The sequence below is a fragment of the Dermochelys coriacea genome, chromosome 6, assembly GCF_009764565.3.
Source record: "Dermochelys coriacea isolate rDerCor1 chromosome 6, rDerCor1.pri.v4, whole genome shotgun sequence".
NCBI classification, from domain to species: domain Eukaryota; kingdom Metazoa; phylum Chordata; order Testudines; family Dermochelyidae; genus Dermochelys; species Dermochelys coriacea.
Genome location: NC_050073.1, coordinates 45537028 through 45564332, shown reverse-complemented (window position 1 = coordinate 45564332; position 27305 = coordinate 45537028). Strand labels below are relative to the sequence as shown.

Sequence of the window (27305 nt, the reverse complement as noted above, 5' to 3'; positions counted from 1 at the left end):
TAAGGTCCTGTATGATCAGCTATGTTCATCACTTACATATGATTTAGAAAGATCTCTGTAACTGTTATTAGGTTTGTGCTGGTAAAGGCTTACATTTGTAGTCCTGAAGTCTGATTTTGCTTAATTTGTGTGACCCGTTGTTAGGAATATTTTAAATCATGATTCAATCAAGGTTTTTCAAGGGCTTTTATATTCCCTTTGCATTCCTTGATTAGGCTGTTATAATTTCACTTGTTTGAATTTCCTAAGTGTTCTTTCATGAAATCATAAATGATAATAAATTCGTCTAATCAGACTTTAAAGGGGTACCATCAACATGAAATCTAGTCAGTTACAAATAAATATATGAGTAAAAAATATTTCTTGTCCTACACCTGTCCCTTGAGTTCTCCTGTTTGTCTCCTCTGTTGCTGAGTTAAAGGTCCACACAAGCAACAGGGGAAAGTGATGATACAAGAGAAACATTAACAGTGACTAAGTGAATAAACTAGGAAACATTTTTTCCCCCAGTCTCTTTCAGTTATACTAATTATAGATGTTGCTTGTAACAATAACAGGGAAAATACTCAGACAAATGTATATTTAAATTTGACAGCATCCCTTTAACAAGATCAAGAAAGGAATGTGCTGTGGATCACTGCAATTTATAGCCAACATTCTGCAGCAAGGGTGAGAGAACTTTGTAAGTGAGAATTTGTTTTGAGGCATGTAGATATCTAGGATTTCACCAACTGCAAAATCTACTGTTGGTTAGACGTTTCCAGGAAAGCTTACTTTTCATGAGTCATTGGACTAAGCCTAGTGGTAGGTTAATCTTTTATTGTAGACTAACTCTTTTAGCACATTTTAAATACAGAATACAAAATGCAAGTGTTGCATGTCAATTTGCCATTGACTTAAATGGGAGCAAGACCTCTAAATTGCACTTATATCCAGAATTGTTTCCAAAACATTTTGCAAGTGTAACTCCTGATTCTGCCTGCCTTTTGCAAGTAGATGCAAGAGTGGTAGGATCAGGCCAGAAACTCCCAGAAAGGGGCATATAGGAAGCCAGGGTGGCTTCCCCCCGAACCAGAGGGTAAAGAGCCATCCTTTCAGCCTGAGTGGGTGGTGCCAGACCAAGCTTACACCAATCCCCGGAAGGGGAGGATGGAACGGGAAGTACAAAGGGCGGGGCCCTTTGCCCAGTGGGAGCAGCACCAGGGAGGGAGACAGACACAGGCCGCTGGCTGTTCCCTCCAGACCCTGCTGCCGACCCCGGGGAGGCCCTGGGCCAGGAGGAACCTGACCTGGAGGAAGGACTGAGCTGACCAGGGCTGCCAGCCGCCGAGTACCCGGAGGACCTGGAGGGGCCAGGCTGTAACCCGGGCCAGCGTGAGCCCGACACAGAGGGGGAGCTGGAGCAGCCAGCAGCTGAATACCCAGATGAGCTGGAGGGACCGGAGAGGCCCGCCTGAGAGACCGGATAGGAAGTAGCCCGGGGCAGAACTGCACAGTGTCGTGGGTGTATTTGGTCAGCGGGACGCGGGAGGCTCTTCGCTGACCCAGCTGCGGGACCCTCGCCTCCCACCGTTGTCAGGGCCCTGGGCTGGAACACAGTGCAGTCGGGTGGGCCTGTGTTCCCCTACCCTGGCCAACCTGCCTTGGGTAGCAGAATCGTGTACTGGCGGTCCCCTGCCTGAGGGGCGCGCTGCAGACTCGGGCTGGCACACCTTCTCCGCTAATTCCCCAGTGCCTGAAAGGTGTGACTAAGGCCTGCCAGTGGGACAGTAGCTCTCCATCGCCCCCTAGAGGCTTGGTGGACCGATTGAATCCTGTCACAGGGCAGTATAATGTTGTTGCCCATGCTGACAGTGGCCACCTTCCTATCGTCATACTGCAGCTAAAAATCATGGGCGGTGCTAGATTACTTTCCTAATATTAATTTTCACATCTAAGCAATTGCTGTAGTTGCTACAGGAAAGTTATGGGATTGCAAATGGGAAGGAAGTGGTCTGTGTGATTGTGAATGGGTGGAAAGGTGGTCAAAAACCAATCTCTCCATTAAGATGTGGTCCATGCTCCAAACATTTGGGGAACGCCTGATATAGAATGGCCAAACTCGGTAGTCCTTACTTGAGCAAACCTCAACTGATGTTTTGCATGAGTCAGGATTGCAAAATCTGATCTGTGTTTAGTGTGTAAACATATGTTTAATATGTGTATATATTTTGAGGGCAGAAATTAATTCTCTAAGACATGAACACTACTGCTAGTGGGAATCTGTGTACATGAAATCCAGGACAAGCAAATTAACCTGATAATTTTATTTCAGTCTCTTCTTTCTTTCTTGAAGAGAGAGTGTGACAGACTGACAATTTTCTGTAATAACCTGATCAAACTTTATGGAATTAAGATAAATTTTATTGAATTAAGTTACACCTTTTTGAATTGTTAATATCTTTGAGATCCATTGTATTAAAATGTCACTGTGTAGGTGTTATTGTGTAATTGTATGTATTTTCACTGAAAGAAATAAAGAGAATACCACCAGGGGTGATTAGGCAATTTCATGCAGGTTATGACATCTCCAGAGAAGCCACCCCTGTGGAAAGATGCACCTATACTAGTGCTAACTGGATTCTCCACAGACCAGCAAAGTTGTTGTTGTTGTGTGTGGTTTTTTTTTTTTAAATAGCTTGTTATTAAACTGACTCAGGGCTTCTTCCTGATCCAGCAAATGGACCGGACCCCTGGTCCATGGAGGGCCTCAGTCCTTAGGGTAGGGTTGGAAAGACTGTGTCTACCGAGGCCTCATAAGACTGTGTTGTTCTGAGCTGAAGCCATGATGAACTTGAAACCACAAGGAGTCCCCTTGGGTGGGGTGCTGAAGGATTGCTCCTGCCAGAATCCATGTTAGGGTGAACTCTGGTAAGTTTATTAGCATGCATGTAGGTTCTTTTATTGTCTTTAATATGTTTCCTCTGTAATGCATTTTGTCTTAAGAATGAAGTAGACTTGCATGGGAAGTTCTGTGCAGTACCTTGTAAATGTAGCAATTACACCAGTTAACCGTCTCTGAAGATAAGTCAAGCAAGTGTCCTTGGGCTACCTGTCTGTGGTGGGAATAACAGAGTAGGCAGGGAAGTGCGCAGCCTGGAAATACCACGGTCAGAAGGGAGAGAGATTCAAGAGAGGAAACAGCTGGGGAGCTGGAAGCCTCAGAGTGGGTGCCCTTGTTGGGCCACAAGGGGGAAATACAGATGCCGTTGCCCTGAACTGTGACAGGAAGCACAAGAACACTACCCTGCCGCCCCTGCCTTTTTCGGTCACAGTGGGTAGTTCTGAAGAAAGCATGTGAAGGATCTTAGTGTAATAAACTATTACTTCATTTCTTATTCTTGGGAGAGATTGCCTCCTAGTCTGGCCTTATGCATAATTTTGGTGGCATATAGAGTCCATAAACACACTTCCAGAGACTGCTATTAATGAAGGCACAGTGGTACTGCTGCCCCCTTGCAAAGCCTGGCCTTGGTGACTGCTAGGGGAGGTGTCAGGAAGTGTTGAAGTGTGCCATATAGAGTGACCGGGTGTACATTTGTTAACCGAAACGCCTGGTCGAAAAGAGACTCTGGTGGCTCCAGTCAGCACCACTGACTGTTAAAAGTCCGGTCGATGGTGTTGCGGGTCTAAGGCAGGCTACTTGTCCTGGCACAGTGCTATGCCCCAGAAGCATCCAGCAGGTCCGGCTCCTAGGTGTGGGGGAGGGCATGGGGCTCCGTGCGCTGCCCCCATCCTAAGCACCAGCTCCGCACTCCCATTGGCTGGGAACCGCGGCCAATGGGAGCGGTGGGGGTGGTGCCTGCGGGCGAGAGCAGCTTGCAGAGCAGCCTGCCACGCCTCTGCCTAGGTGCCGGACCTGCTGGCTGCTTCCGGAACACAGCGCGGTCCGCGCTGCCAGGACAAGCAGGAAGCCTGCCTTAGCACCCCTGCTGTGCCACTGACTGCGCCCCCAATCCCTTATCCCTGGCCCACCATGGAGCCCTCACCCCTTCTGGACCCCAACCCCTACTCCAGCCCTGTGAAAATGGTGAGGGTGGGGGAGAGCGAGTCACAGAGGGAGGGGGAATGTTGTGAGCGGCAGGACAGGGCCTTGGGAAGGGGGGAGTATGGAGTGTTGCCTTGGGGAAGGAGTGGGGCTAGGGTGTTTGGTTTTGTGGGATTAGAAAGTTGGCAACCCTAGTGCTATAGGGATTCTGGGCTGCAGTATAACCTGAAATGGGCTTCCTGGAATAGTTGTAACTTACCTCAAGGATATTTTGGCCCCTGGAGCAGCCCAAAATTAGGATGGCACATAAGCTACTCTTGTCCCTGCCACTTCACTGGGCTATATCTTACGTGCTATACCTCCTGGAGGCACAGCTATGAATCCAGCCTACTATGTTCAAAGGAAGCTGGTATTTATTCCTGGTTGTGCCAACATCCTGTTGTGCGACTTCAGGTGAATTACTTCACCTCTCTGTCAGTTTCCCCATGTGTAAAATGGGGATGATTATATTTCTTTTCCTCTGAAAAGCACTCCTGATGTAAAGTACTAAATAAAGAGCTAAGTATTGTTTTTATTGTTTGTTTAACTCTTGTGTTATGTGATTGGCAGGGAAGAAAAATGACTCTCTTAAACCACATACCTTCTTTCATAGTTAAATTGCATTGAAACCTTTTGTCACATGCAGAATTTCAGCTTTTGTTTTCTGTTCGGTCACCTAAACCTTGACCATGTTGACAAAACCTAGAACCTTTATGGTAGGCTGACAGCAGTATAGGACAGATTTACCATTTTTTTGCCACGTGCTACAATGGAGGAGGAATGGTTCAGAATAATCTAAATCCCTGAACCAAAGCTATTATAATTCACTGAAAAGATCTGGTGCTCCGATCTGATAGTTCTGCAGTTCTTAGGTTGGGCATGTTCATGTGTTTTCTGTCTAATGCAGAGGAGAGAATTATCCTTAAAGGAATGCTAAGGAATATCATTGTGCAAGCTGGTCTGTTATTTATTGTTAACGTTAAATGCAAAACTACATCTGGCAGTTAAGCCAGTGAAGGCTTAAAGAGTTCGTTGCAAATCATTCTTTGTTTGTAAATACTTGTATCATTTTATTTTATTTTCTAGGTCTCTATTTTGTCTGCATACCAGCTATATACATAAACCTCATTCACTACTTTTCTCTACTAAAAAGTGAACATTGCTTAGTCTGGTTATTGAAGATAGTAAGCAAATCTAGGTAGCTAGAGATATACTCTGTTAATTTCACCAGTGTTTTTGGACCAGCGTTGGAACTTGCCTGGCTCGGTAGAATTTAAAGATGGGAGTGTTATCTTTCTATGCCCTGAATCAAAATCCTGGAGATCTGATTTCAATGGCCAGTGCTGCCACAGACTTCCTTGGGCAACTCATTTAATCTTGTTGTGCCTTAGTCGCCATCTGTGAAATGGGATAGTAATTCTGACTCTTTCTCACCTTTGTCTGTCTTGTATATTTAGAGTGTAAATCCTTAGGGACAGGTGCTGTCCCTTACTATGAGCTAGATTGTAATCTCACAATCTGCTTTAAGTAAGGGGCAGAGCAAATACTGAATTATGGCTCTAATTGCACATCTACGCTACAAAAAAATAAATAAAATCCACAGCAGCGAGTCTCAGAGCCCGGGTCATCTGACTTGGGCTCGTGTGTTGTTTTTTTTTTCCACTGTAGATGTACCCTGAGCTGCAGTTTAGTTGTGGCTTTCCCCTTGTTTCACGGGGGAAGTAAGCTCTGCCAGCCTTTTTTCATAGCACAGCTATTTTCCCCTCCATGCTGGTTCAGGAGTGCTCACCAATGTGTTGGGGGAAAAGGGCTGGCTCCTCACTCTTGTCCACCTTACTGTGTAGAAAGGGGATTAGTGACTCAGCAGTTTATGCACTGCCACCCAGGATGTCAATTTACTCCCCTGCATGAGCAATCTGGAAGGGTCATATTCTAGCCATAGCCTTGTACAGTGTATAGACAATAGTCTTGATCTCAGTAGAGGCATCTAAGCAATACTACAATACACCTAATAATAATGATCCAAATTAACCCATATTTTGAGTGGTGCCGTGGTTGGGTTTGAAATTGGCATGAGAATTATCTTTCTCCACACATCTCTATTATTAACTAACATAGATGGGCCTGAGTGGAGGAGTTCTATATTTCAAAATTTGGATCGGTTCCAACTCAGAAAGAAAACAAAAAAATTCAAAATTATCCAGAAAAGGAAATAGAGCCCTGGCTTAGGGGCAGTCTGCATGCAGGTTGCTGCAGATCTTGGAAGCCCTGGGGTTCCTGGTCATGAGGTCATGGTTCCAGGGTACCAAGGAGCAAAGTAGGAAAGCTGGCAAGAAACCAGACAGGTTTCCAATGGAACTCTACCTGAATTTCAGAAAAACTTTATTAAAATTCATGTGTCTCTGAAAAAATGTTAGATTTCAATGAAACAGCAAATTTCAACAAAAAAATCTTTCATCTGAATTTTACTGGTTAGTTCCAGTTAATACATAAGATATCTGTAATCCTACAAAGCAAAAATAGAGCATCATTTTGAAGTTTCCTTTGTCCTAAATGGGAAAGTCTTGTTCGGACCAAAACATTTTAAATGATAAGAAATAACAATGTTTTTGGCTAAGCAGCAAATAAATAAAAGAAGAACCTAATCAAAAACACAAAGAAGTCAGTTCAGGTAAAACTTTTTTATATAACAAGCCACAAATGATGGAATCATCTTACCCATATGCTGGAAAAAAGAGAATCTTCTGTGTTAAGTGCCTTGATCTAATCTATGTAACAAGGCAGAAACAGCATTTCTCTAATAAAATTTAATTACCTTCGTATTTGAAGTATCACAAAAAATGTTTTCTTTGTGGACAATGATGGGGGAAAAAAACAGATACAGTAAGCACAAACAGTAAATTGGTAAGCAGCTGAGCTATTCTGCACGCCAGGGAGCTGGACTCGAGGTGAATATCTTCAATAAGCTCTGGGTTTTTTCCTCTCCTGTTGTAAATCTTTTTTTAATTCTCTTGTGTCCTTTGCCTTCCACATATTAAAGTCTTTTTGATATTTACGTAGCCAAGTACAGACAGAGGCTGGAAGATAATATTGCTTTCCGAAAATGCTTACATTATTCAGGTAATGAAGGGAAAATGAACTTTTTCCAGAAAGAGAATTATACTTTGTCTATCACTGTATAAATAAGAAGGGAAAAGGCACTTTTAAAATCAAAGTAGTGTATTACTTCAACTTCACTTACAGAGAACTGTGAATAGCTAACTATTCATACAGTAAGATTCTCCTTTTAAATAGCTGAGGAAAAATCATATTGAGTTAATAAAACACAAACTCTTTTGTATGTTGATAACTATGCACCTTTTAAGATCTTCAGTCCAGGGTTTTGTAGATAAACTATAGCATCCATTGTTTTAGGGATCTTTTCATGAACAGAATAAAACATTGGTGGCTGTATATAAATTGAGAAGTGTTATATTCTTTGTCTTTTTAAACTTTTGAAGAATTTTGAAGAATTAAGGGGATTGATTAAAACATCAAAATGTATTGAATAGAGAGGTGTATATTGTTTGAGTTGAAGGTTAATGCATTTGCAAATGTACTAAAGTCACTAAATATATAATTCAATGCAGAAACATATGAAAAGTTTTGTGTTGTGGACATTAATTTCAGAAGTGCAATTTTTTTAAGCTAACATTATAGAAGGTAGATACATTAGGAGGTCCAGGGGAAAAAAAACAATTACACTTTTATCTTTGGGTGTATGAATAATAGCTTTATTGGAATTCATGCAATCAGTCAAAATGCAGTAATTTTCATATATCATCTAATTGGTTAACACTGTTACATTTCTAGAGCATAGCACAGAAACATGTTTAAGATCCCTGGAAGATGAGCTAGACTCATTCAAAGTAATTTACTTATGAATATCTCTTTGTTTTGTTTATTTATTGGAAAATAGAGGCTGAAAATCAGAGACCCTAATTAAACTGCCATGGAAATGAACACAGACCTCGAACTACCATGGTGAAACCTGCTTTGAGGCCACCCAGGGACCAGCCAAAGTTGATTGTGTAAAACAGGTGGCCTTTAACTAAAGGTCAAACAAAATGTGCTGGAAAGCATGTTTACTTAAAAGAAGGCACTTAAGACATTGGGCTTCCAGAGGGAGGTGGCCTTTAGTACAAGATTCACTATAATTACTCTTTATAAATACTTAGTATAGTTTATCTAAAGAGGAATTTTGATTTAAAGAGAGAAATAGTATAAGCCAAAAGAAGCAAAATGTCATTTTTTCCACTACCTTGATTATATCACTCTCTATGCTGTATCTTTACATTGGTTCCATCTTGCCTTCAGCTTCAAGTTCCACTGTCTTTAAGGCCTTGGATAACTCTGCTGCCATGTACAGATTTGATTTCATCTTCTCCTCCACCCTCTTTGCTCCTTTGCATGAAACAAGCCACCTGCCTCTGTATCCTTCTCCCAGACTTGTCTTTATACCTTTGTACATTGAATAGTCTCCCTCCTCTGGATTCTGATGCATGAAAACACAAAATTACACACTTAAGTTCATTACTGTTCAGAAGAACAATTAAGCACGTGCTTAACTTTGTGCACATGCTTAAAGTTAAGCACGTGCTAAAATGCTCCCCTGAATTTTGAAACAAAATCAAATGAAACCAAACTCTGCACTGAGTAGAAATCTGTCTTCTGGTCACCAAATGGATTTTTTTTTTAAATTTGAATTTCTGGTCATCTTAGGGTATGTCTACACATACAGTGCAACTGTGCTACTGCAGCGTGTCTGGGAAAGACGCTCAATGCTAATGAGAGAGAGCATAAAAAAACCATGTCAGCATAAAAAAAACACCTCTGCAAGTGGCAGAAGTTGTGTTGACAGGAGAATCTTTCCTGCCAACATAGTGCTGTGCACACAAGCGCTTATGTCGGTGTAACTTATGTCATTCAGGAGGTGGTTTATTCACACCCCTGAACGACATTGTAGTGTAGTGTAGACGTAGCCTTAGACTGTATGTAAGCTCCTTGTGACTATGAGTGCATTGATTTTCCTCTGTGTTCTTTAGAGTGCCAAGCATACTGCTAGCATTCCATAAATAGTATCTGTAAGAAGTACTATAACTTGAAGGCCCTAGGTTTATGGAGCCAGAAAGAATAACTAATAAAAAATTTAACTCGCCTAGAAATCAAGTTACATTAAAAATCATGAAAGCAAATCTGTATCTCTTGACTACAGACTCTAAATACAGAATGGGAATGGGAAGCTAGTACCTAATCCTTATGGGCAAACAACTTTCACTGAAATCAATGGGGAATTTTGAATATACTAGGATTTCATGATTGGGACAGTAGTTTGTGCATATCTCTAGCCAGAATAAAGGGATAAGATACTTGATAGGAACCGGTCTAGGTAATTTTTTCTAGCTCTGCTATCTGTCTGGCCTATTGATGTAGGTTCTATAGCTATATTATAAGGATATTGTTGGTTATTAGATGTGATTGGTCACCATTAGTACTCTAGAGGTTTATAAAATAAAAAGTCTAAATGGACTCATCACCTATTATTTAGTAAACATAAAGATTCAGGGTAACATTTTCAAAAGCACTAAAGGGCATGTCTACACTACAGCTGGGAGGTGTGATTTCCATTGCAGGTAGGTAGACTCCTGTTTGCTCAACTCAAGGTAGTATGGCAGTGTGGACATTGCAGCATGGGCAGCATCTTGAGCTTGCCACCTGTGCTCAGATCAAGGGGATTGGGTGGACTTGGGAAGCTAGCTGTAGCCACCAATAGTGCTGCAACATCCATTTTTAGCATACTTTCTTGAGCTGAGCTAGCCTGAGTCTGTGTCTCCGTGCTGGGAATCATATCTCCCAGCTGCAGTGTAGACATACCCAAGTGACTTAGGAGCCCAGGTTCCATTTTAATAAAGCAACTTAGGTCCCTCGAGTCTAATTGAAAATTAATGAGATGTAGGAGCCTAGGTGCTTAAGGCACTTTTCAAAATAGATCTTAGGCACCTAAGTCACAGGCATTTTTTGAAAATTTACTTGAGCTTATGAAAACAGCTCAAAGTTTTATTCTAAAGTTAAAATTTAGAATAGTAGATTAATTCTCTTTCTACAGACCCATCTGACATGACCTTTATTGTTTAGACATAGAATTAACAGTCCATACGTGGTACCATGCATTTAACTGTTGTTTACTGTGGGTCCAATTCTCTAAGCTTTACTGATATAAGTAGTCCCTTTGGCTTCAGTGGGCTGTTTGTTTGAGAGAACTATTAATGAGAGTAAGCCCCGACTTTCATTATTTACTTTTGATAAATAAACCGTATATTTGTTTCAAAGCTTTAGAACAATGTGTTGGGTACATGACCACTTTGCAGAATCAATGGTCATGTTTTCCATTAAAGTATATCTATTCATTATCTTACATGTGCTACATATGGTAATTGTGAGTATAGCTAAGGGAGGGACTAGGGATATTACTACTGTAATTATTTATTGATTACTGACAGTGAACTCGTTGCTTTTCAAGCATAAAAACATCATGATTCCTCCTCTCTATCATATTCATTGTTACTGTAAGTGAACTTTAAAAGTTCGGTAACTGGATGTTTCAGAACCCAGCACTGCAAGGTACAGAGCTCCTCAGCTCCCATTGAAGACAAATGGAATGGAGGACATGCAGCACCTTGCTGGATCAGGTCATAATTCTGTTATCATCTAATGGGTGAGAATCATAAAGGAACCAGCCAAATACATAACAGTAGCTTGTGAATAAATGGAGGTTCAAAATTCCTTTCATACTGTTCTTTTTCATATTTAAAACACAAAACAAAAACCAAATGGTTGTTTTGTGGCCTAGTAAAATAAGTTGGTTGCCCCAATCCAGTTTCTAGTGGACAAGTTGCCCCTATTGTCACCTTTATTGATCATCACAGCAGAAAAGCTAAGGACTGAATGAGTCAGGAAAGTAAAGAATCTGTTCCCTCCAGGTGGGGCCTATTGATGGGGCAGTAGGAAGAGCATTCTGTTGCTCTGGCCTGTATTGTATCTGTTTGTCTGTAAAACATTTCTTGGAGCCTGTGAGTGAGGAACTGGGCAAATATACATAGCCCACGTGTTGAAGCTTAATTAGATGTTTGTAAAGTGCTTTGAGATCTATGGATGAGAGGCACTGTAAAAATACAAAAAAATATTATTATAGTGGAAGATATTAGGTTATGTCCTCTCAAAGAAGAAGGTAAAGAAGGATTCTACTTGGTGTGGAAGGATGTTATTCCCTGTGCCTCAGCACACACCTCTCCTTTTAAAATATTTATTTAGATTGTTTGGTTACGTAACACAGAGGTAAAAAGCATTAGCAACCAATGAGAACAGTCAGCAGGTTAGAAGGAAAGAACGGAATGGACACTGGAGCAATAAATGCAGATTTGTGGGAGTTCGGATAGCAAACTATGGCATAATACTAGTGGTTAAGTACATAAATACAAGTAGTTCTGGGTGAGCACAAAAAGCATTGTTTTATAATAAATTAATAATAATGTCTACCATTTGTAGTACTTTTCACTCATCAAGCAAGTAGTATTGCCATTTTACAGGTTGATGATATGACCTCCCAAGGTCATGCACCAGAACAGTTGCAAAACTGACTATCTCAAGAAGCAGTCTTGTGAAGAAGCCTATCAGCCTTCTCATAGCCTTGATACATAGAAGATTTTGTTTTTTTTTTCAGTAAGTCAAAGCCCAAAATTGACTTCAGTGGAAATTCCCTGTGCAAAATGCTTGCAGGATCAGGTCTTTAATATGACAAAGTGTAATGTCTTATACAAACCACAGTATGTCAACAAAATACTTAAGTAAAACCTTCTAAAATAGTCTGGCAAATTTCTGGATGTCTTAAAGAATGTGATATATGCCATCATGTGCCAGCAATGCCCCTCTGCCATGTACATTGACCAAACCAGACAGTCTCTATGCAAAAGAATAAATGGACACAAATCTGACATCAGGAATCATAACATTCAAAAACCAGGATGAGAACATTTCAACCTCTCTGGCCACTCAGTAAAAGACTTAAGGGTGGCAATTTTGCAACAGAAACTTCAAAACAGACTCCAATGAGAAACTGCTGAGCTTGAATTAATATTAAAGTAGATAGCATTAACTTGTGTTTGAATAGAGACTGGGAGTGGCTAGGTCATTACACATATTGAATCTATTTCCCCATGTTAAGTATCCTCACACCTTCTTGTCACCTGTCTAAATGTGCTATCTTGATTATCACTACAAAAGTTTTCTTCTCCTGCTGATAATAGCTCATCTTAATTAATTAGCCTTTTACAGTTTGTATGGCAACTTTCACCTTCTCTGTATTGTGACAGGGTTGGACCAGATGGCTACAGGAGAGTAATAGAAGGCAGATATATTGGCCCCAGGTTAAGTAGGTCCCTTTTCCCTGGGTAAGGTAACAGGGAAGGTTCCAGAACAATCAGGAACCTTCTGGACACAATTAAGACAGCCAGGCTGATTAGAACACCTGCAGTCAATCAAGAAGCTGCTAGAATCAATTAAGGCTGGCTAATCAGGGCACCTAGGTTTAAAAAGGAGCTCACTTCAGTTTGTGGTGCATGTGTAAGGAGCTGGGAGCAAGAGGCACTAGGAGCTGAGAATGACAATGCGGACTGTTGGAGGCCTGAGGAGTACAAGCATTATCAGACACCAGGAGGAAGGTCCTATGGTGAGGATAAAGAAGGTGTTGGGAGGAGGCCATGGGTAAGTAGCCCAGGGAGTTGTAGCTGTCGCACAGCTGTTCCGGGAGGCGCTCTAGACAGCTGCAATCCACAGGGCCCTGGGCTGGAACCTGGAGTAGAGGGCAGGCCCGGGTTTCCCCAAACCTCCCAGCTGCTGGTCAGACACAGGAGGAGTTGACCTGGACTGTGGGTTCACGAAAATGGCCAAAGTGAGGCTGCCGTGAAGTTCCAAGGTGAGCAAATCCGCCAGTAAGATTTGAGGAACTTTCACAGTGTGTGTGTGTATGTATGTGTATATATATATTTATATATATAATCTTCTTACTATATGTTTCATTCTATGCATCCGATGAAGTGGGCTGTAGCCCATGAAAGCTTATGCTCTAATAAATTTGTTAGTCTCTAAGGTGCCACAAATACTCCTGTTCTTTTTGCGGATACAGACTAACACGGCTGCTACTCTGAAACCTGTCATTAAAGAATCTTGAAATGATTATTGGAAATCATCAGTAATGTTTAGGGAAGGAAGGCCAAAACTGAAGGACTTCAAATATTCCAGGCTGAAGCGTATCCTAGATAATATGAATAAAAATTACAAGATAAATAAACTGAGACAATTTTTGTATTGAGACTGCATGAGGGCACAGAGCATTCACAAATTGTTTTATGGTCATTGATTTTATTTGGTTTTATCCTTATCTGAAGCTTTTTTTTGATTAACTCTGATGTTTTAAGATTATTTCAATTCTTTGTGAAAAGATGGGGTACAGTTAGTTTCATTGAGTGAAATGTTGAAAGTAGTACCCTGAGTTTCTAAGCAAGAAACACAAGATGTGCTGTTTATCAGAGTAGAATTTCTCTAGCCTCAAAGGCAAAATGCCTCCTGGAAAAACGGCCATATTCTTAAAACCACCTCCAAACTTGGTTGTACACTTAGGGCTTGTCTACACTTACAGTTTATAGCGCTCTAACTTGCTGGCTCAGGGGTGTGAAAAATCACCCCCCTGAGCGCAGCAAGTCTGAGCTGTTTAAAGCGCTAGTGTAGCCAGGCTCCAAGCGCTGGGAGCTAATTTCCTCGTGAGGACCATGACCACACTTGCACTTCAAAGCTCTGCTGCAGGAGTGTTCCCGCGACAGTACTTTGAAGTTTCCAGTGTAGCCATGCCCTTAGTTTCACACTGCTTGTTTCTATGTAAATGCAAACTCATAATATAAATTGAAAAGCACAGATCATTTAAACTGTAACTACAGAAAAGTAATTCAAGAGGTGAAAAAAAAAAGAGAAAAAAGCTATTAATCAGATTCTGCAAATGAATGAAATGTTGCAACATTCAGTGGCATTGAAACAATTTGTATGGTGGGGCTGCTGAAAGCCATCTAACAAAACTTTAAACCCTGTATGTGATGGAAACCACTTCAAGCCAGGGAGTGCTGCTGCACCCCCAGCACCCCGCTAATATTTTAAATCTTTGCTAACAGTAGACTTTCTGTGAGAGGTTGACGTAAAGTAAACTTTGTGTGTGTGCAAAGAATGATTAAGAGGATTTTTCCAAAGACAATTGAGTTAATATTCTGCTACTTGCTAGTTGATTGTAAGTAAAATGTTATCAGGTAAGTTAACAGCGCTATAAGTTTAAAGTGAGATATATTTCTAAGTTCCAAAATAATAACCTTTGAAGATTTTTTTAAAAAAATTGTTTTTGATTAACTGATGTTTTAAGGTGATTTAGTGTATGTTTGTCATAAATATAAAGGGAAGGCTAACCACCTTTAAATCCTTCCCGGCCAAAGGAAAAACCCTTTAACCTGTAAAGGGTTAAGAAGCTAAAGATAACCTCGCTGGCACCTGACCAAAATGAGCAATGAAGAGACAAGATACTTTCAAAGCTGGATGGGGTGGGGAGGGGGACAAAGAGTTCTCTCTGTCTGTGTGTTGCTTTTGGTGGGACCAGAGCAGGAATGCAGGTCAGAACTCCTGTAAAGGGTTAATAAGCAATCTAGTTTGATATGCATTAGATTCTGTTTTGTTTAAATGGCTGATAAAATAAGTTGTGCTGAATTGAATGTATATTCCTGTTTTTGTGTCTTTTTGTAACTTTTGTAATTTAAGGTTTTGCCTAGAGGGATTCTCTGTTTTGAATCTGATTACCCTGTAAGGTATTTACCATCCTGATTTTACAGAGGTGATTCTTTTACTTTTTCTTCAATTAAAATTCTTCTTTTAAGAACCTGATTGCTTTTTCATTGTTCTTAAGATCCAGGTGTTTGGGTCTGTATTCACTTATGCAAATTGGTGAGGATTTTTATGAAGCCTTCCCCAGGAAAGGAGGTGTAGGGGGGAAAAGGGGGATTTTTGGGGGAAAGACGTTTCCAAGTGGGCTCTTTCCTGGTTATATTTGTTAGACGCTTGGTGGTGGCAGCAATAAAGTCCAGGGACAAAAGGTAAAATAGTCTGTACCTTGGGGAAGTTTTAACCTACGCTGGTAAAAATAAGCTTAGGGGGGTTTTTCATTCAGGTCCCCTCATCTGTACCCTAGAGTTCAGAGTGGGGAAGGAACCTTGACAACATCTGTGTACAAATTTGACTTTTAACATAACTCAGATCTTGGACTTGGCCACTGTTATATTGGAACTTGGCCTCTTTTCCATACTTAGCTTTGGGAACTAGTTATGTTAATAGCTGCCTTACAAAAATATTTTCTGCTTCTAAGTGGAGGTCCACTCTAACCTTCTTCAGCCTTACCTTTTTCCTATGAAGATATGTTCTTATTTTGAGTTACAAAGTAGTTCTATTAACTCTTTAGAAGGTCAAGGTAAAACTTAGACTTACCTCATGTCTTTTAACTTGACCACTATCACCCATGAAGGCTACAAACTGCCTTGTTTTCACTAGGATTTTACCACATGCCAGTTACCATGTATTATCTAACACAAGATAAGAACACACCTTTTTTTACTTGGTTTCGCTGCAGTCTTCTAAGCCTTTATCCAGGGTGCCTTGATTTCAGTCAAGGCGCTTTAAACCAGCTATTTAAATCATGAATAAAATCACCAAGTGGAAAGCCTTGATTTAAATAATAAATTTTAATAAACTTTTCTGTTTGTACTTCAGTTATTTTCTAAAGAAAGGGGCATTCTCATTGGCTGATATAACCATTAAAACATCACTAGCTTTGGCGCATCTTTTTGCTACCTATAAGGGTAAATTATAACTATCTACATTTAAGCAAGCAATTATACAGCTCAGTATTTTCAGATTCTTGTTAACTGTATATTTTAAAAAAGAAAGGAGTACTTGTGGCACAAGTAACAAATTTGTTAGTGTCTAAGGTGCCACAAGTACTCCTTTTCTTTTTGCGAATACAGACTAACACGGCTGCTACTCTGAAACCTGTATATTTTTAGTATGCTAGAAAATGGTGAATGATATTCTGCATACTTACTAGATAATTAACTTTTTGCTCATGCTTTGTGTCAAGCTGTATTAGGCTAGTAACTGGAATTTAATTAAACACACAAAACACCATACAATTTTTTTATTAAACAAAATGAGCCCTTAATATTGTACATGACCTGTTGTGTCCTATTTATAAAGCTTGACCTGAAAAATTAGAATCAGGGAAAAATGTATTTGTTTGTAGAGAAAAGCATCTTTTAACTCAATTTTTTTATAGTCTCATGGATTCAGCATATTTATATTTTACTTAAATGTTTTAGGAGATTATAATAAATTTAAGTCTTAACATATTTTGTATTTTCAGATTTCATCTTAAACAGGTTTATTTTAAAAAAGAAAACTTATTATTATTTAAACAGCAAAATCAAAAAATCCAATTTAAATAAAAAATCTGAATTTTTTTCTCAAAAAAATTATCAATTTGTATCCATCATGCCTTTATCCATCAAAGTAGAAAGACTTTTGCTGCCTCAGATATTTTATCCTCAAGAATGAGATCTTGAATGGATTGTGGTTTTGAGACTATACGAATCAGATCCCACTGAAGAGGAAAGACTACTAGAGGAGTTAGCTTCTGAATTACTAGTATTAAGAACCTTTCCAAATTTGCTTTGGGATCTAGAATTATCTTGTTTTATGCGCTCATACTTTGCGGTTTCTGTAGCCTTCTTATTAGTTGGTAAATTACAAAATTATGATATGTAAATTGATTTATTTCCCGTCCACTTGATTGCAAATCCTAGATTGTACATGTTCTCCTTTTATCTCTCTTTTATACCAGCAATAATATAATAATGATTTAGTGTATGTCTGTGTACAAATTTGACTTTTAAATTTCTTTACTCTTCTTCTCGCTGTTTAGGTGCTGTTTGTTGAACATTTGGAACCTGATTCTTCTCCACTTTGTCATACCAATTTTATGTCAGTGTAACTTGAATGAAGATATACCAGCATAAAACTGGTGTAATGGGATTATTTCCATTGACTTTAGTGAGCTTTGTATAAGGCCCTTAGTCACCATCAGACTTTGTTAATAATAACCTGCATATGGTTATTGGCACAATTATACTATTGGAGCAAGACTGTACCCTACCACTCATATATCAGTTTCTTTTTGATCTGAACTTCTCTATAATATTGCCATGGTTTGAAGTTTTTTGAATTTCCTTTGTATGATGTATCTTTGGTATATTTGTGTGTATATTCTATTCTATTCTATTTATATTATATATGTCTATACCTGATTACGTGAGTATGATACACATCCCAAGATGTGTTTGTATCAGAGGTGTTCAGATCCCATTAAATATCATAAAAACAATGAGGAGTCCGACAACACCTTAAAGACTAACAGATTTATTTGGGCATAAGCTTTCATGGGTAAAAAACCCGTGGTTTTTTAACCATGAAAGTTTTATGCCCAAATAAATCTGTTAGTCTTTAAGGTGTCGTCGGACTCCTCGTTGTTTTTGTGGATAGAGACTAACATGGCTAGCCCCCGATACTTAAATATCAAAAACAATATGTTGTTTTTCCCTTTGCTACCACCACAGGAGCTGCAGTAATGGGGAATTATAGTTCTCATTTTTTTTTTTTTTTTTTTGCCAGTGTAGACACTACTTCTCACTCTCCCCTTTCCCTGCTTCTGGTTCATTTCTCTACACCCCGAACCCAACAGTCAGGTGCTTCCTTTCCATTTGCCCTTTTGACAGTCCAAAGAACTCTTGCTGTGGCTTCACTTTTTATTAAACCTAATTGCTTGATTCCTGGGAGCCAGAGATTCAAGTGGTTATTCTACTCTACAGTTCTAGCAATGGCTCTTTAGCAGGTAGTTTTTATGTGAAAATACTTATGCAGCAAAACTTGGGAAGTTTGAACAGATCAGCTCTTCCTTTGTGTGCTGTTTAGATGTAATTTATCATCCCTCTACGAGATAGCTTAAATCCACTCTCCTGCATTCTTCCTTGAGTGGTGTCCCTTTGGGTGCTCCACTTCAGATGTACCTGTGCCTTTGATTGGAGATTTTTGAGAGAGGTGCTCATTTGGCCCGCTCACGTGCCCCACACATCCTCGTGGCTACACCGAGCTCCCCTGTCTTTATAGATAAGTAAACCTTTGCAATGTAGTCTCTGAAAAGTGAAACCTAGGCCAACTTTTTCTCCTGCTGGAGCATGCTCTTGGCTTGATAGCTTTACCTGATATGTATACCTTCATTGACTGGGGTGGTCAGAGAAGCAAACATATTCCTTTGTATAGGGGATACCTGTTTACCAGCTCCCTTTGTTTAAACACACTTCAAATTCTTAATTTCAGCATATAGCCATAATTCTTAGCCATAATTCATATAATCACCAGGTAATCTTAATACACACTGTGTACTTGCATCACACAAGACTATTAATGATCCATGAGTTATTAGTTTTCAAATGATACATCACAAGGCATATTTTATAAATAATTATTACAATAGTGTGTAGGGTCTGAATACAGGATCAGAGCTGCATTTTCTCTATTTGATTTATCCATGAAGACAGCCTTCTTGGTAGCAATCACTTCTACCCAGACCTCCCATTTATCATATCAGGAAAAATGTCACTATGGGCTGTTCAAAGATTTTTACCTAAGGTGTCCTGAGAATTTCATATTAATCAAACCATTCCTCTCCCATTTCCCACCCAAAAACCACATCAAAGTAGTCAAGAAGCCATATTCCATACTCTAAATATCAGAAGGTCATTAGCCTTTTACCTAGATAGAACCAAATTGTTTAGAAGATCTCCTAGTTCACTTGTATCCATTGTGTACAGAAACAAGGATTCGGTAATTTTGAAACAGAACTTATCAAAGTGGATCTCCAGATGCACTAACATCTGTTACAAAAGAACTCATGTTCAATCCCTTTTGAGGGTGATAGCACATTCCACAAGATCACTATCTACATCTATAGCCTTACGTAAGGATGTACCAATTTCAGACGTCTGTACGTCTGTACAGCAACTTCGTCGTCTGTTCATACTTTTCCTAATCACTATGCCTTGGTGCCTCCGGTAAGATCAGATGCTGCTGTACGCAATGCAGTTCTCTTTTCTGTATTGGACTCTGCACTGAATCTCCTGCCTCTTTAGGGAAGTACTGCTCAGGAGTCACCTGAAGTGGAGCACCCACAGAAGTACTACTGGAAGAAATTACTCACTTTACGTAGTGACTGGAGTTCTTGTAGGTGTGTGTCCCTGTGGGTGATCCATACCTGCCCTCCATCCCCTATGCTCTGGAATCTCCCTTGGGGGACTTTGCAGTTGTGAAAAACTGAGGGTGGTTCACCCATCTAGCTCCATATAGCCTTGGCATGAGCACAAGAATGTGTGGGGTGCAGGCTGAATGAGCACTGCTACCAAAAATCTCTGATCAAAGGCACGGAGGCACATGCACGCCTAAGGTGGAATACCCAGAGGGGGACACATCTCAAAGAACTCCAGTTACTGCACAAGGTGAATAATCCTCTTCATATATTGCCCTCAGAAATGGTTTTTAGGGAGAGATGAAAAAATGTGATATTTTTTTAAAATGTGTTTTCCTAGCTGTCACCAGCTAATCTGTTTTGCTCTGCTACGTATTGACCTAATATATTTTGGCTTCATATGACTTAGCATCAGTGGATGAATAAGAAATCCATTGAAATGTTTATTCTTTCTATTGACTTTGGAAAGATACTTTGGAAAGCCGCATTAATCTATAGCTCACTGAAGCAGTAAAATATTCCCCCAAGAATTTTCTTTTGTAAATAGTCTTGCATTAAACTGTTGTAAACTGGCTTGCTTTCAAATATTTGAATTTACTGTTTTAGTCTTCATTATTAATTATAGGTTTATAGCTGAGAGTAGTAACACTGGGTACCCAAGGTTGGATACCAAATGGAGTTGTCCTTGACCAGCAATAACAAGATGACGTGACGTTAGACTATTTGGTGTGCTTTTGCAATGTTTGCCATTAATCTCCCATGAAATTGGAAGCATTGGGCCTGACTTTGCATTGCCCTGTCCCTTGTGTAGTCATTTGCTCCATTGTAAAGTGAGCATAAAATGTTAAATCAGAATGGTAGCCTTTTATACCCCCTTTGCATTCAAATTGCACTGGTGTAATTGACTGGGCAATGGAGAATCAGCACTGTTGAATATATTTGGCTCAAACTGGATCCTGAAACACCATAGTAAAATGTTCTTCTAGTATTTCTCTACCCATTCACCAAACACACTGGGGCCCAATAGTGAGGTCATTACATAGTCAGGGCATCCATTGAAGTCCACAGGTCAAAGCTACTTAGTTTACAAGTGAAAATGTGTTTGGTTTTAGCCTACTCCATACTAGATGTTTGCCAACATCACAAAAATCTGTATTGAGTTTAGCATGACTGGAGGTTTGCTGTAGCCAGGATTGCAATAGTGTTGGTGTCAATTGACATTGACAGGCCTGGGGCAAGGCATCCACTATATCTGCATGCACTAAGTCTGGCTTCATGCAGTATTATCAGTCCTTCACTTCCATGAAATAGTCTGCATATTTGTATCATATCCATACTGATGGGTCTCACCCAAAAAGCCTTTCTTTGGACAATTTTCCTGCTACCTCCCCACCATTCATCAGTGAAATGTACAGGCAGTCCTTGGACTTACGACACAATTGGTTCCTGACAATTGCGTCGTAAGTCAAAATGTCGTAACTCAGAACCGCAACATACTCCATTGCGGGACTGAGCATGATAAAGTTGAAACCAATTGTCATAAGTCAAATCAGGGTGTCAATTCAGAAACGTTGTAAGTGCTGTTCGTCATAAGTCGAACATTGTAAAGTCAAGGACTGCCTGTATTTCGAATAGTTTGTGCCTGTCAGACCATTCTGTTCTTTTAATAATGTAGCTTTTTTGAAGTCATATCCATACATTTTTGTACAAATAAGACTCACAATACACCAACCATTCGTTAGCATTACATTTAATTTGGAAGCTCTTTTTATATCTACATTATTCTATTGAAAGTACTGTTTGTACTGGGAAAACTACTCCCTCGAGACAGACTTAATCCAAATGTAGTTTACAACATTACCATTTAGGATCAAGCCTGGTACTCTTGTCATCTATTCTGAATCCTTTCGAAGATTGGGTGTGACATGGAAGAAAGGTCATCTCGCTTTCCCCCCGCCCCTCTTTCTTTAGTGAACTGCTAACCACATTTATTCCCATTGCACTCTGCCAACTCCTACAAATGGGGGGAGGGGAAAAGAGGTAAGAGAAAACAGATAACTTCATTAAGTGTACATTAGCTTAAAAAATACACGAAAACCTCAATCTGAACCATGTTTGAAACTTTACCTATAATTTGCCTTTGCCTTGTGTTTTGTGTTGATAGCCATATGAAGTAAGAGAAACTGAACATGCCTCGCAGTCCAACATCAAGTGAAGATGAGATGGCACAAAGCTTTTCAGATTATTCTGCTGAATCTGAATCAGACAGCTCCAAAGAAGAAACTATTTATGATACTATCAGGGCTACATCAGAGAAACCAAGCAGCAGAATGGAAGACAGTAGGAGCAACACACTAGTGATACGAATTATAATACCTGACCTACAGCAAACGGTAAGGGGAATTGCATTATAAGGTTTTTAAATGTTTGGCCAGATACTCAGTTGTGGGTAAATTGAAGTCAATAGAGTATTTCAATTTCTATCACCTGGAGATCTGGCTTATGCTAAAATGTTCATAGTGTCTAAGACTGATGTCCTATTTGGTTTTGACATCCACAGTTACAACCCAAGTGAGACACCAGAATGGGTGTTTGTCATAAAGAGATTATACTGACAGGTAGCCCAGCCAATACAGTCAGTCTCACATATGTACTTGTTGAAAGCTGTGACCTTATGTCTAAAATGTTTTTAAGAAGGGTCAGACCAGGGAAGTTTCAGAAGGTTTGTGAATGGCTGACAACAAGAAGAGCTAGAGAACTAGCTAGAGAGCTAGAGAACAGTGGAACACAGATTGAAAACAGAATTCAGACGCCATCTCTAAAGCTGCCTGGCACCTCAGCATCTTTTACATTTTCTCTTCCCATGACACTGTAGAGTACTGTTTGTTAGCTTGTGGACTCTGAGGTGAGGGCGAGAAGCTCATCAAAATCTCTTCCCCACCCTACACCCCACCTTACCAGAAAAAGAGAGAGAGAAGGAAACAGGTAGGGATAGACTCCGCCTGCTGTTGCCATCCTTCCCATCATGCCTGCACCAGCACATTCAGCTTGGGGAAGTGGCTGACTGGACCCCACATTCCTGCTGCCCATTTGGGTACACATGCTATTTAAAGGTGACCTGCAGGGAAAACATAAAACGTGGCCCCCTAGGAGGGTTGTGATCATTGTGGTTTCATAAATACCCACCCTTCCCTGCTCCCCAACTGTTACAATAGCTATAATGATCTCATCTTGGAGAATTTCCTGGGAATTAATGATTGACTTTACCTGGGACTGTGAGCTGTCCTAGTTTATGATTAATTCCCTGGATAATCTTGGGCCTTCTTAAGTACTGTTTCCAAAATTAGCATTTTGATAATTGACAGTAGGAATCACACTTTTTTTTAAAATTTATTTTTATTTTCAATGATGATTATATAGATAAATTCTGTTCTGTAGACATGCTATGCCATTTCATGCTGCCATTTATGGTATATACATGTTAAAAGCTGAAACTATTTCTTCTTTTTTTTTTTTTTTTTTTTTTTTTTTTTTTTTTTTTTTTAAATTAAGCAGTAGAATATAGAAGTCTTATCTGGACTAGGGTTGCCAACTTTGTTTAATATTTAAAATCTGGACATTCCAGCAGGAGTGCCAGAACCTCCCTTGCCCATCTCTTCCACCTGAGGTTCAGGCCCTGCCCCCTGTTTGCTCCTCTTACTTCTCCCCCACATCACTTGCTGCTCTTCTTCTCTTTCCTCCTCCCACCCAGTTCGGAAGGGACTCACCTGTGGAGATGCGGCTGGGAGCTGCAGCTGGCCGACACAGCTAGGAGATGGTCCTGGCTGAGAAGGGGCTGGTGAGAGTCATGACCCGGCACCTTCACTACCTATAGTAACGAGATTTTTGTTGTCCAGTCAGGATGAGGTGCCCTTTTCTACCGGACTTTCCAGTTGAAACTGGGCACTTGGCCATCCTAATCTGGAAGCTGACAGGAAGGGGTTTACTCTCCTTGATAGAGGAAGGCGCTTGGGCTATGACTGCACTAGAGAGCTTACACTGGCACAGCTGCACCGATGCAGCTGTGCTGCTGTAGTGCTTCTAGTGCAAACGCTCTAAACCGATGGGCGAGAGCTCTCACGTTGACTTAATCACTTCAGCCTCCGTGAGTGGCAGTAGCTATGTCGGCAGGAGAAGCTCTGCCACTGACATAGCATTGTCCACACCAGCGCTTAGGGTCAATGTAACTCTTTCACACCCCTGAGCGACATAACTTACACTAACTGAAGTTGTAGTATGTACCCAATGAAAAAAATTGGAAAAAAAAATTATTTGCTTCCGGACAACCTGAAACTAAAATTTTTCAGCAAAATGAAAAAGTCAAAAAAATGTTGCTTTGTGTCAAACTTGTTCAAACTGAAATGAAACATTTCATTTTATTTGAGTTTTTTTTACTTTTTTAAAAAATAAAATGGAAATAAAATTTGAAAAAATAGGTCACCACCTGAGTGTGCATTTTTTTGGAAAAATAGTTTTGTCCAAAAATTTCACTCAGCTCTAATCTAAGTACTTATATGCACCTCATCACTGCCAAACCACTTTAGGTACCTAAATAAAGGCCAGATTTTTGGAAGTGTTCAGCACCCAGCCATTCCTCCTGTGACATTTGTGGCCAGGTTATTCTGAAAGTCTGGCCCTAATGATGGACCCTGAGCTCTTTTTAAAATTTCAGCCCAAGGTCACACAAATCTGTGGTGGAGCTGAGAACTGCGTCCAAATCCTCTGGCTTTCTAGAACACTGCTTTAAACATGCAACCATCCCTTGCTCCTGATCCCACTGAAGTCAGTGGCAGAGCTCCCATTGACTTGTATGGTACAGGATTAGGTTGTATACTGTTAATGATTGGTTCTAAGAAGTGGAAGTGCTGTGGGGTGTTGGGTCTTGAGTAAGAAAAGGAGGCTTTCTAAGAAAGAGCAGGAGTTGAGGAGAGTCAGGGTGGTTTTTGCTGTTTACTCTGGTACTTGGTTCCATTGAGCTTGCAGACTTTTGTTGTGGATTTGGCAGAAGGAAGTGCTGTTGTGTTTGACACTTAAATGGATCATATGTAAAAATATTTACTGTTATGGCTTGCAATAAAGTCCTCCACTGTAGTTTTTAGAGTCTACCTTGGCATGACTAGAACTCCATTCCTGCTTCGACCAGCCCATCTTTTGATTAAAATGGCTACCTCAAGTCAGTTTTATGCTTAATTATTGTTACACCTTAATTGTATTGGTGCTTTGCAGCATGGTTCTAGATTTTTATTGTTTAATGACTTAGGCCCCAGAACTTTGATCTGATCTGAGCAGGTAGATTCCTACACCTGAGCATAGCCCCACTGTCCTGCTCACTTAAAAATGTTTACATTTTGTTAACTCTGGACTGAAAATGGATTTTGTGAATATGGGCCATTTTGATGGCTTCATAGAACTGCATTGCCGGCTAATAGCTTTGTTACAACACAAAATCCTCTTCATGTGAATAGTGGAAACTGACTATTGTGCTTTACTTAGCAGTGACATTTCAAAGGCTTATATCAAGGTGTTGATGAGGTGCAACTGCTTTGCTTTGCTGTTACTTTGTTGTCATAGATTTAATTTAGCTTTTTTATTTTGTCCATGACGTATCCATCTCCCACACATTTCAGTTCTCAATAGACAACTGTAGTATTACTAAAGAATTTGAATTCCATTTATCAATGCTCCTTTGCTCTTAAAGAGTTCTAGAAAGATACTAGCTGAGTTGAAGAACTCTCAGTTCATGAATTATTTTTGATATGTAACAATAATAAAACTATTTGACAACACTTTCTAATTCTAGTCCTACCCATCTCAAAACACTTTACAAACATTAATAAAAATTCAATTACTCCAGATTCGGGCTGGTTGAAAAATGTCCGTCAAAACCTTTTTTTTTTCAAGAGAAGAGTGGGTTGTCAATTAAACAATAATTTCAGCAGAAAGTATCTGCTTTCCTCAAAATGTTCTGGGTTTGGGTTTTTGTTTTTCCAACACAAATGAATTTTTTTCTCCTTTTCATCAAAAATGTACATAAAAATAAATCCAATTTTCCAAACAACTGTAACTCCAGATGTACACTGGCAGTGAGATTAAAAGTAAGCCCAATATATTCAATACCACTGTGATGGTAGGACTGCATTATTGTTTCCATTTTACTGGCCAGGAACTGAGACTTAGAAAGGTTAAGTGAAGTGCCCTAGGTTACACTTAAAGGCTGTGGCAGAGCCAGGAATAGATTTCAAATCTCCAGTTCTGTATTTTAGCTACAAGCCAAACACAATATTTTCCCCCACTCCCTATATAATTACAATTACTCTAGAAAAGATGTTTAAAATTATACTGCTTAATCAAAGGAGAACAAAGTTGTATCAAATTACTTTTGTGTTTTGGTTCTTGACTATCATTTCAGAATCAAAGTTCAGACTAAATCAGTTTTTTAAAAAAAGCTAATTTCTGTATTTTGAGTAAATGGCTGATTTTCTATTTTTAACAAAGACTTTTCCTCCTTCTACAGTGACTGTGTGTTCATCACTTTTATTTCATTGTGCATGTTAGATCAAACATTGAACATCATAGGGAAAGATGTCTTACTGTACAAAAACCTGTACATTTTCACCAGCTCTGTGAAATTTACCTTTCTATGCTTTTATTCTGACCTGGAACTCTAACATGTTTTGTCAGCTGCAGCAGCATAAATATTGTAAGCCTTGAAAAGGCTTCAGCAAAGTCACTGAAGCTTATAAGTAGTTCTATTTATCAATGGCTGCATTAGTTCTTTATTTGTCTATTTATTGTAATATAGTCATTTCTTGTTGTCTCTGTTCATTGTCTCTGTTATTTGAGGAATATCTTATCCTTACTGCATATGTGTAGCACACATTACAGCAAGTGGAGATTGTGTTCACACCAAGAAAAGGCATTAAACTAAGTATATAAAATTTCTGAAATCATTTCTAGTACCAAGGAAATGGAGGGCACAGACTGCTTCAACACAGTTTACACATAAACAGCACAATTATTACAAAAGGCTGTTTTATTTTGATTGCACAGACAGAGTAAGAAGAAGCCAGGAATGCAAAATATGAGTCCAAGAGCCACATTAACTCAGCCATGTTGTACTTCCTGTATATTTTAGAGTAGATATTTTATGAGAAAAATAGTGTAATGCAAGAGGCCAAACTGTATTTGGCCTTTGAGTGAGTGTATAGTGGAAGGAAAGCTGTGAAGAATCTCCCTGGTTGCCCTTAAGCCCTTTGTGTAGAAGCAGAGCACAGTTGTAATCTCTTTGAGGCAGGGACTGTCATTTACTATGTGCCTGTGCAGTGTTTAGCGCAATGAGGTCTCCAACCTGCTCAAGACCTCTCATATTATTGCATTAGAAATAAATAATAATAATAATTGCAGTCTTTGCATTTTCTAGACTATGGGGAGTATTTCCTGCTAGTGTCCTGGGGTGCAGGTCACCCTTAAAGAATGGGAAGCAAGTAGGATCAAGGCTCTTTTCCCAGGAAAGAGTTTGCACCCTCTTAAGTGAAGGGACAGCAGCTGACATTGTGTCCTTGCCTGACTCATGGTGCAGCCATGTGACTTTACTTAGAGCTGTGTTTAAAATGGCCGTAAGAGACGTATTTAACATGAAAGAGGTGACTAGACAATAGTATACATAATGAGTGTGGTCAAATTAATATTTTATGAGCTCCTTTGTTTTTGTGTTTCCTGACAATTTGT

The 27305-nt window shown here is 39.7% G+C and overlaps 1 protein-coding gene across 1 annotated transcript in view; it reads left to right on the top strand.

The window, feature by feature from the left end:
* The window catches only part of SHANK2 (SH3 and multiple ankyrin repeat domains 2), a 639405-nt gene that overhangs the window by 55851 nt on the left and 556249 nt on the right, over window positions 1-27305 (top strand). Inside the window, exon 5 of the mRNA XM_038407205.2 lies at window positions 21703-21931. Within this exon, the coding sequence (XP_038263133.1) occupies window positions 21728-21931 (204 nt within the window). The 5' untranslated portion in view covers window positions 21703-21727. The remainder of the gene's footprint in view (window positions 1-21702; window positions 21932-27305) is intronic.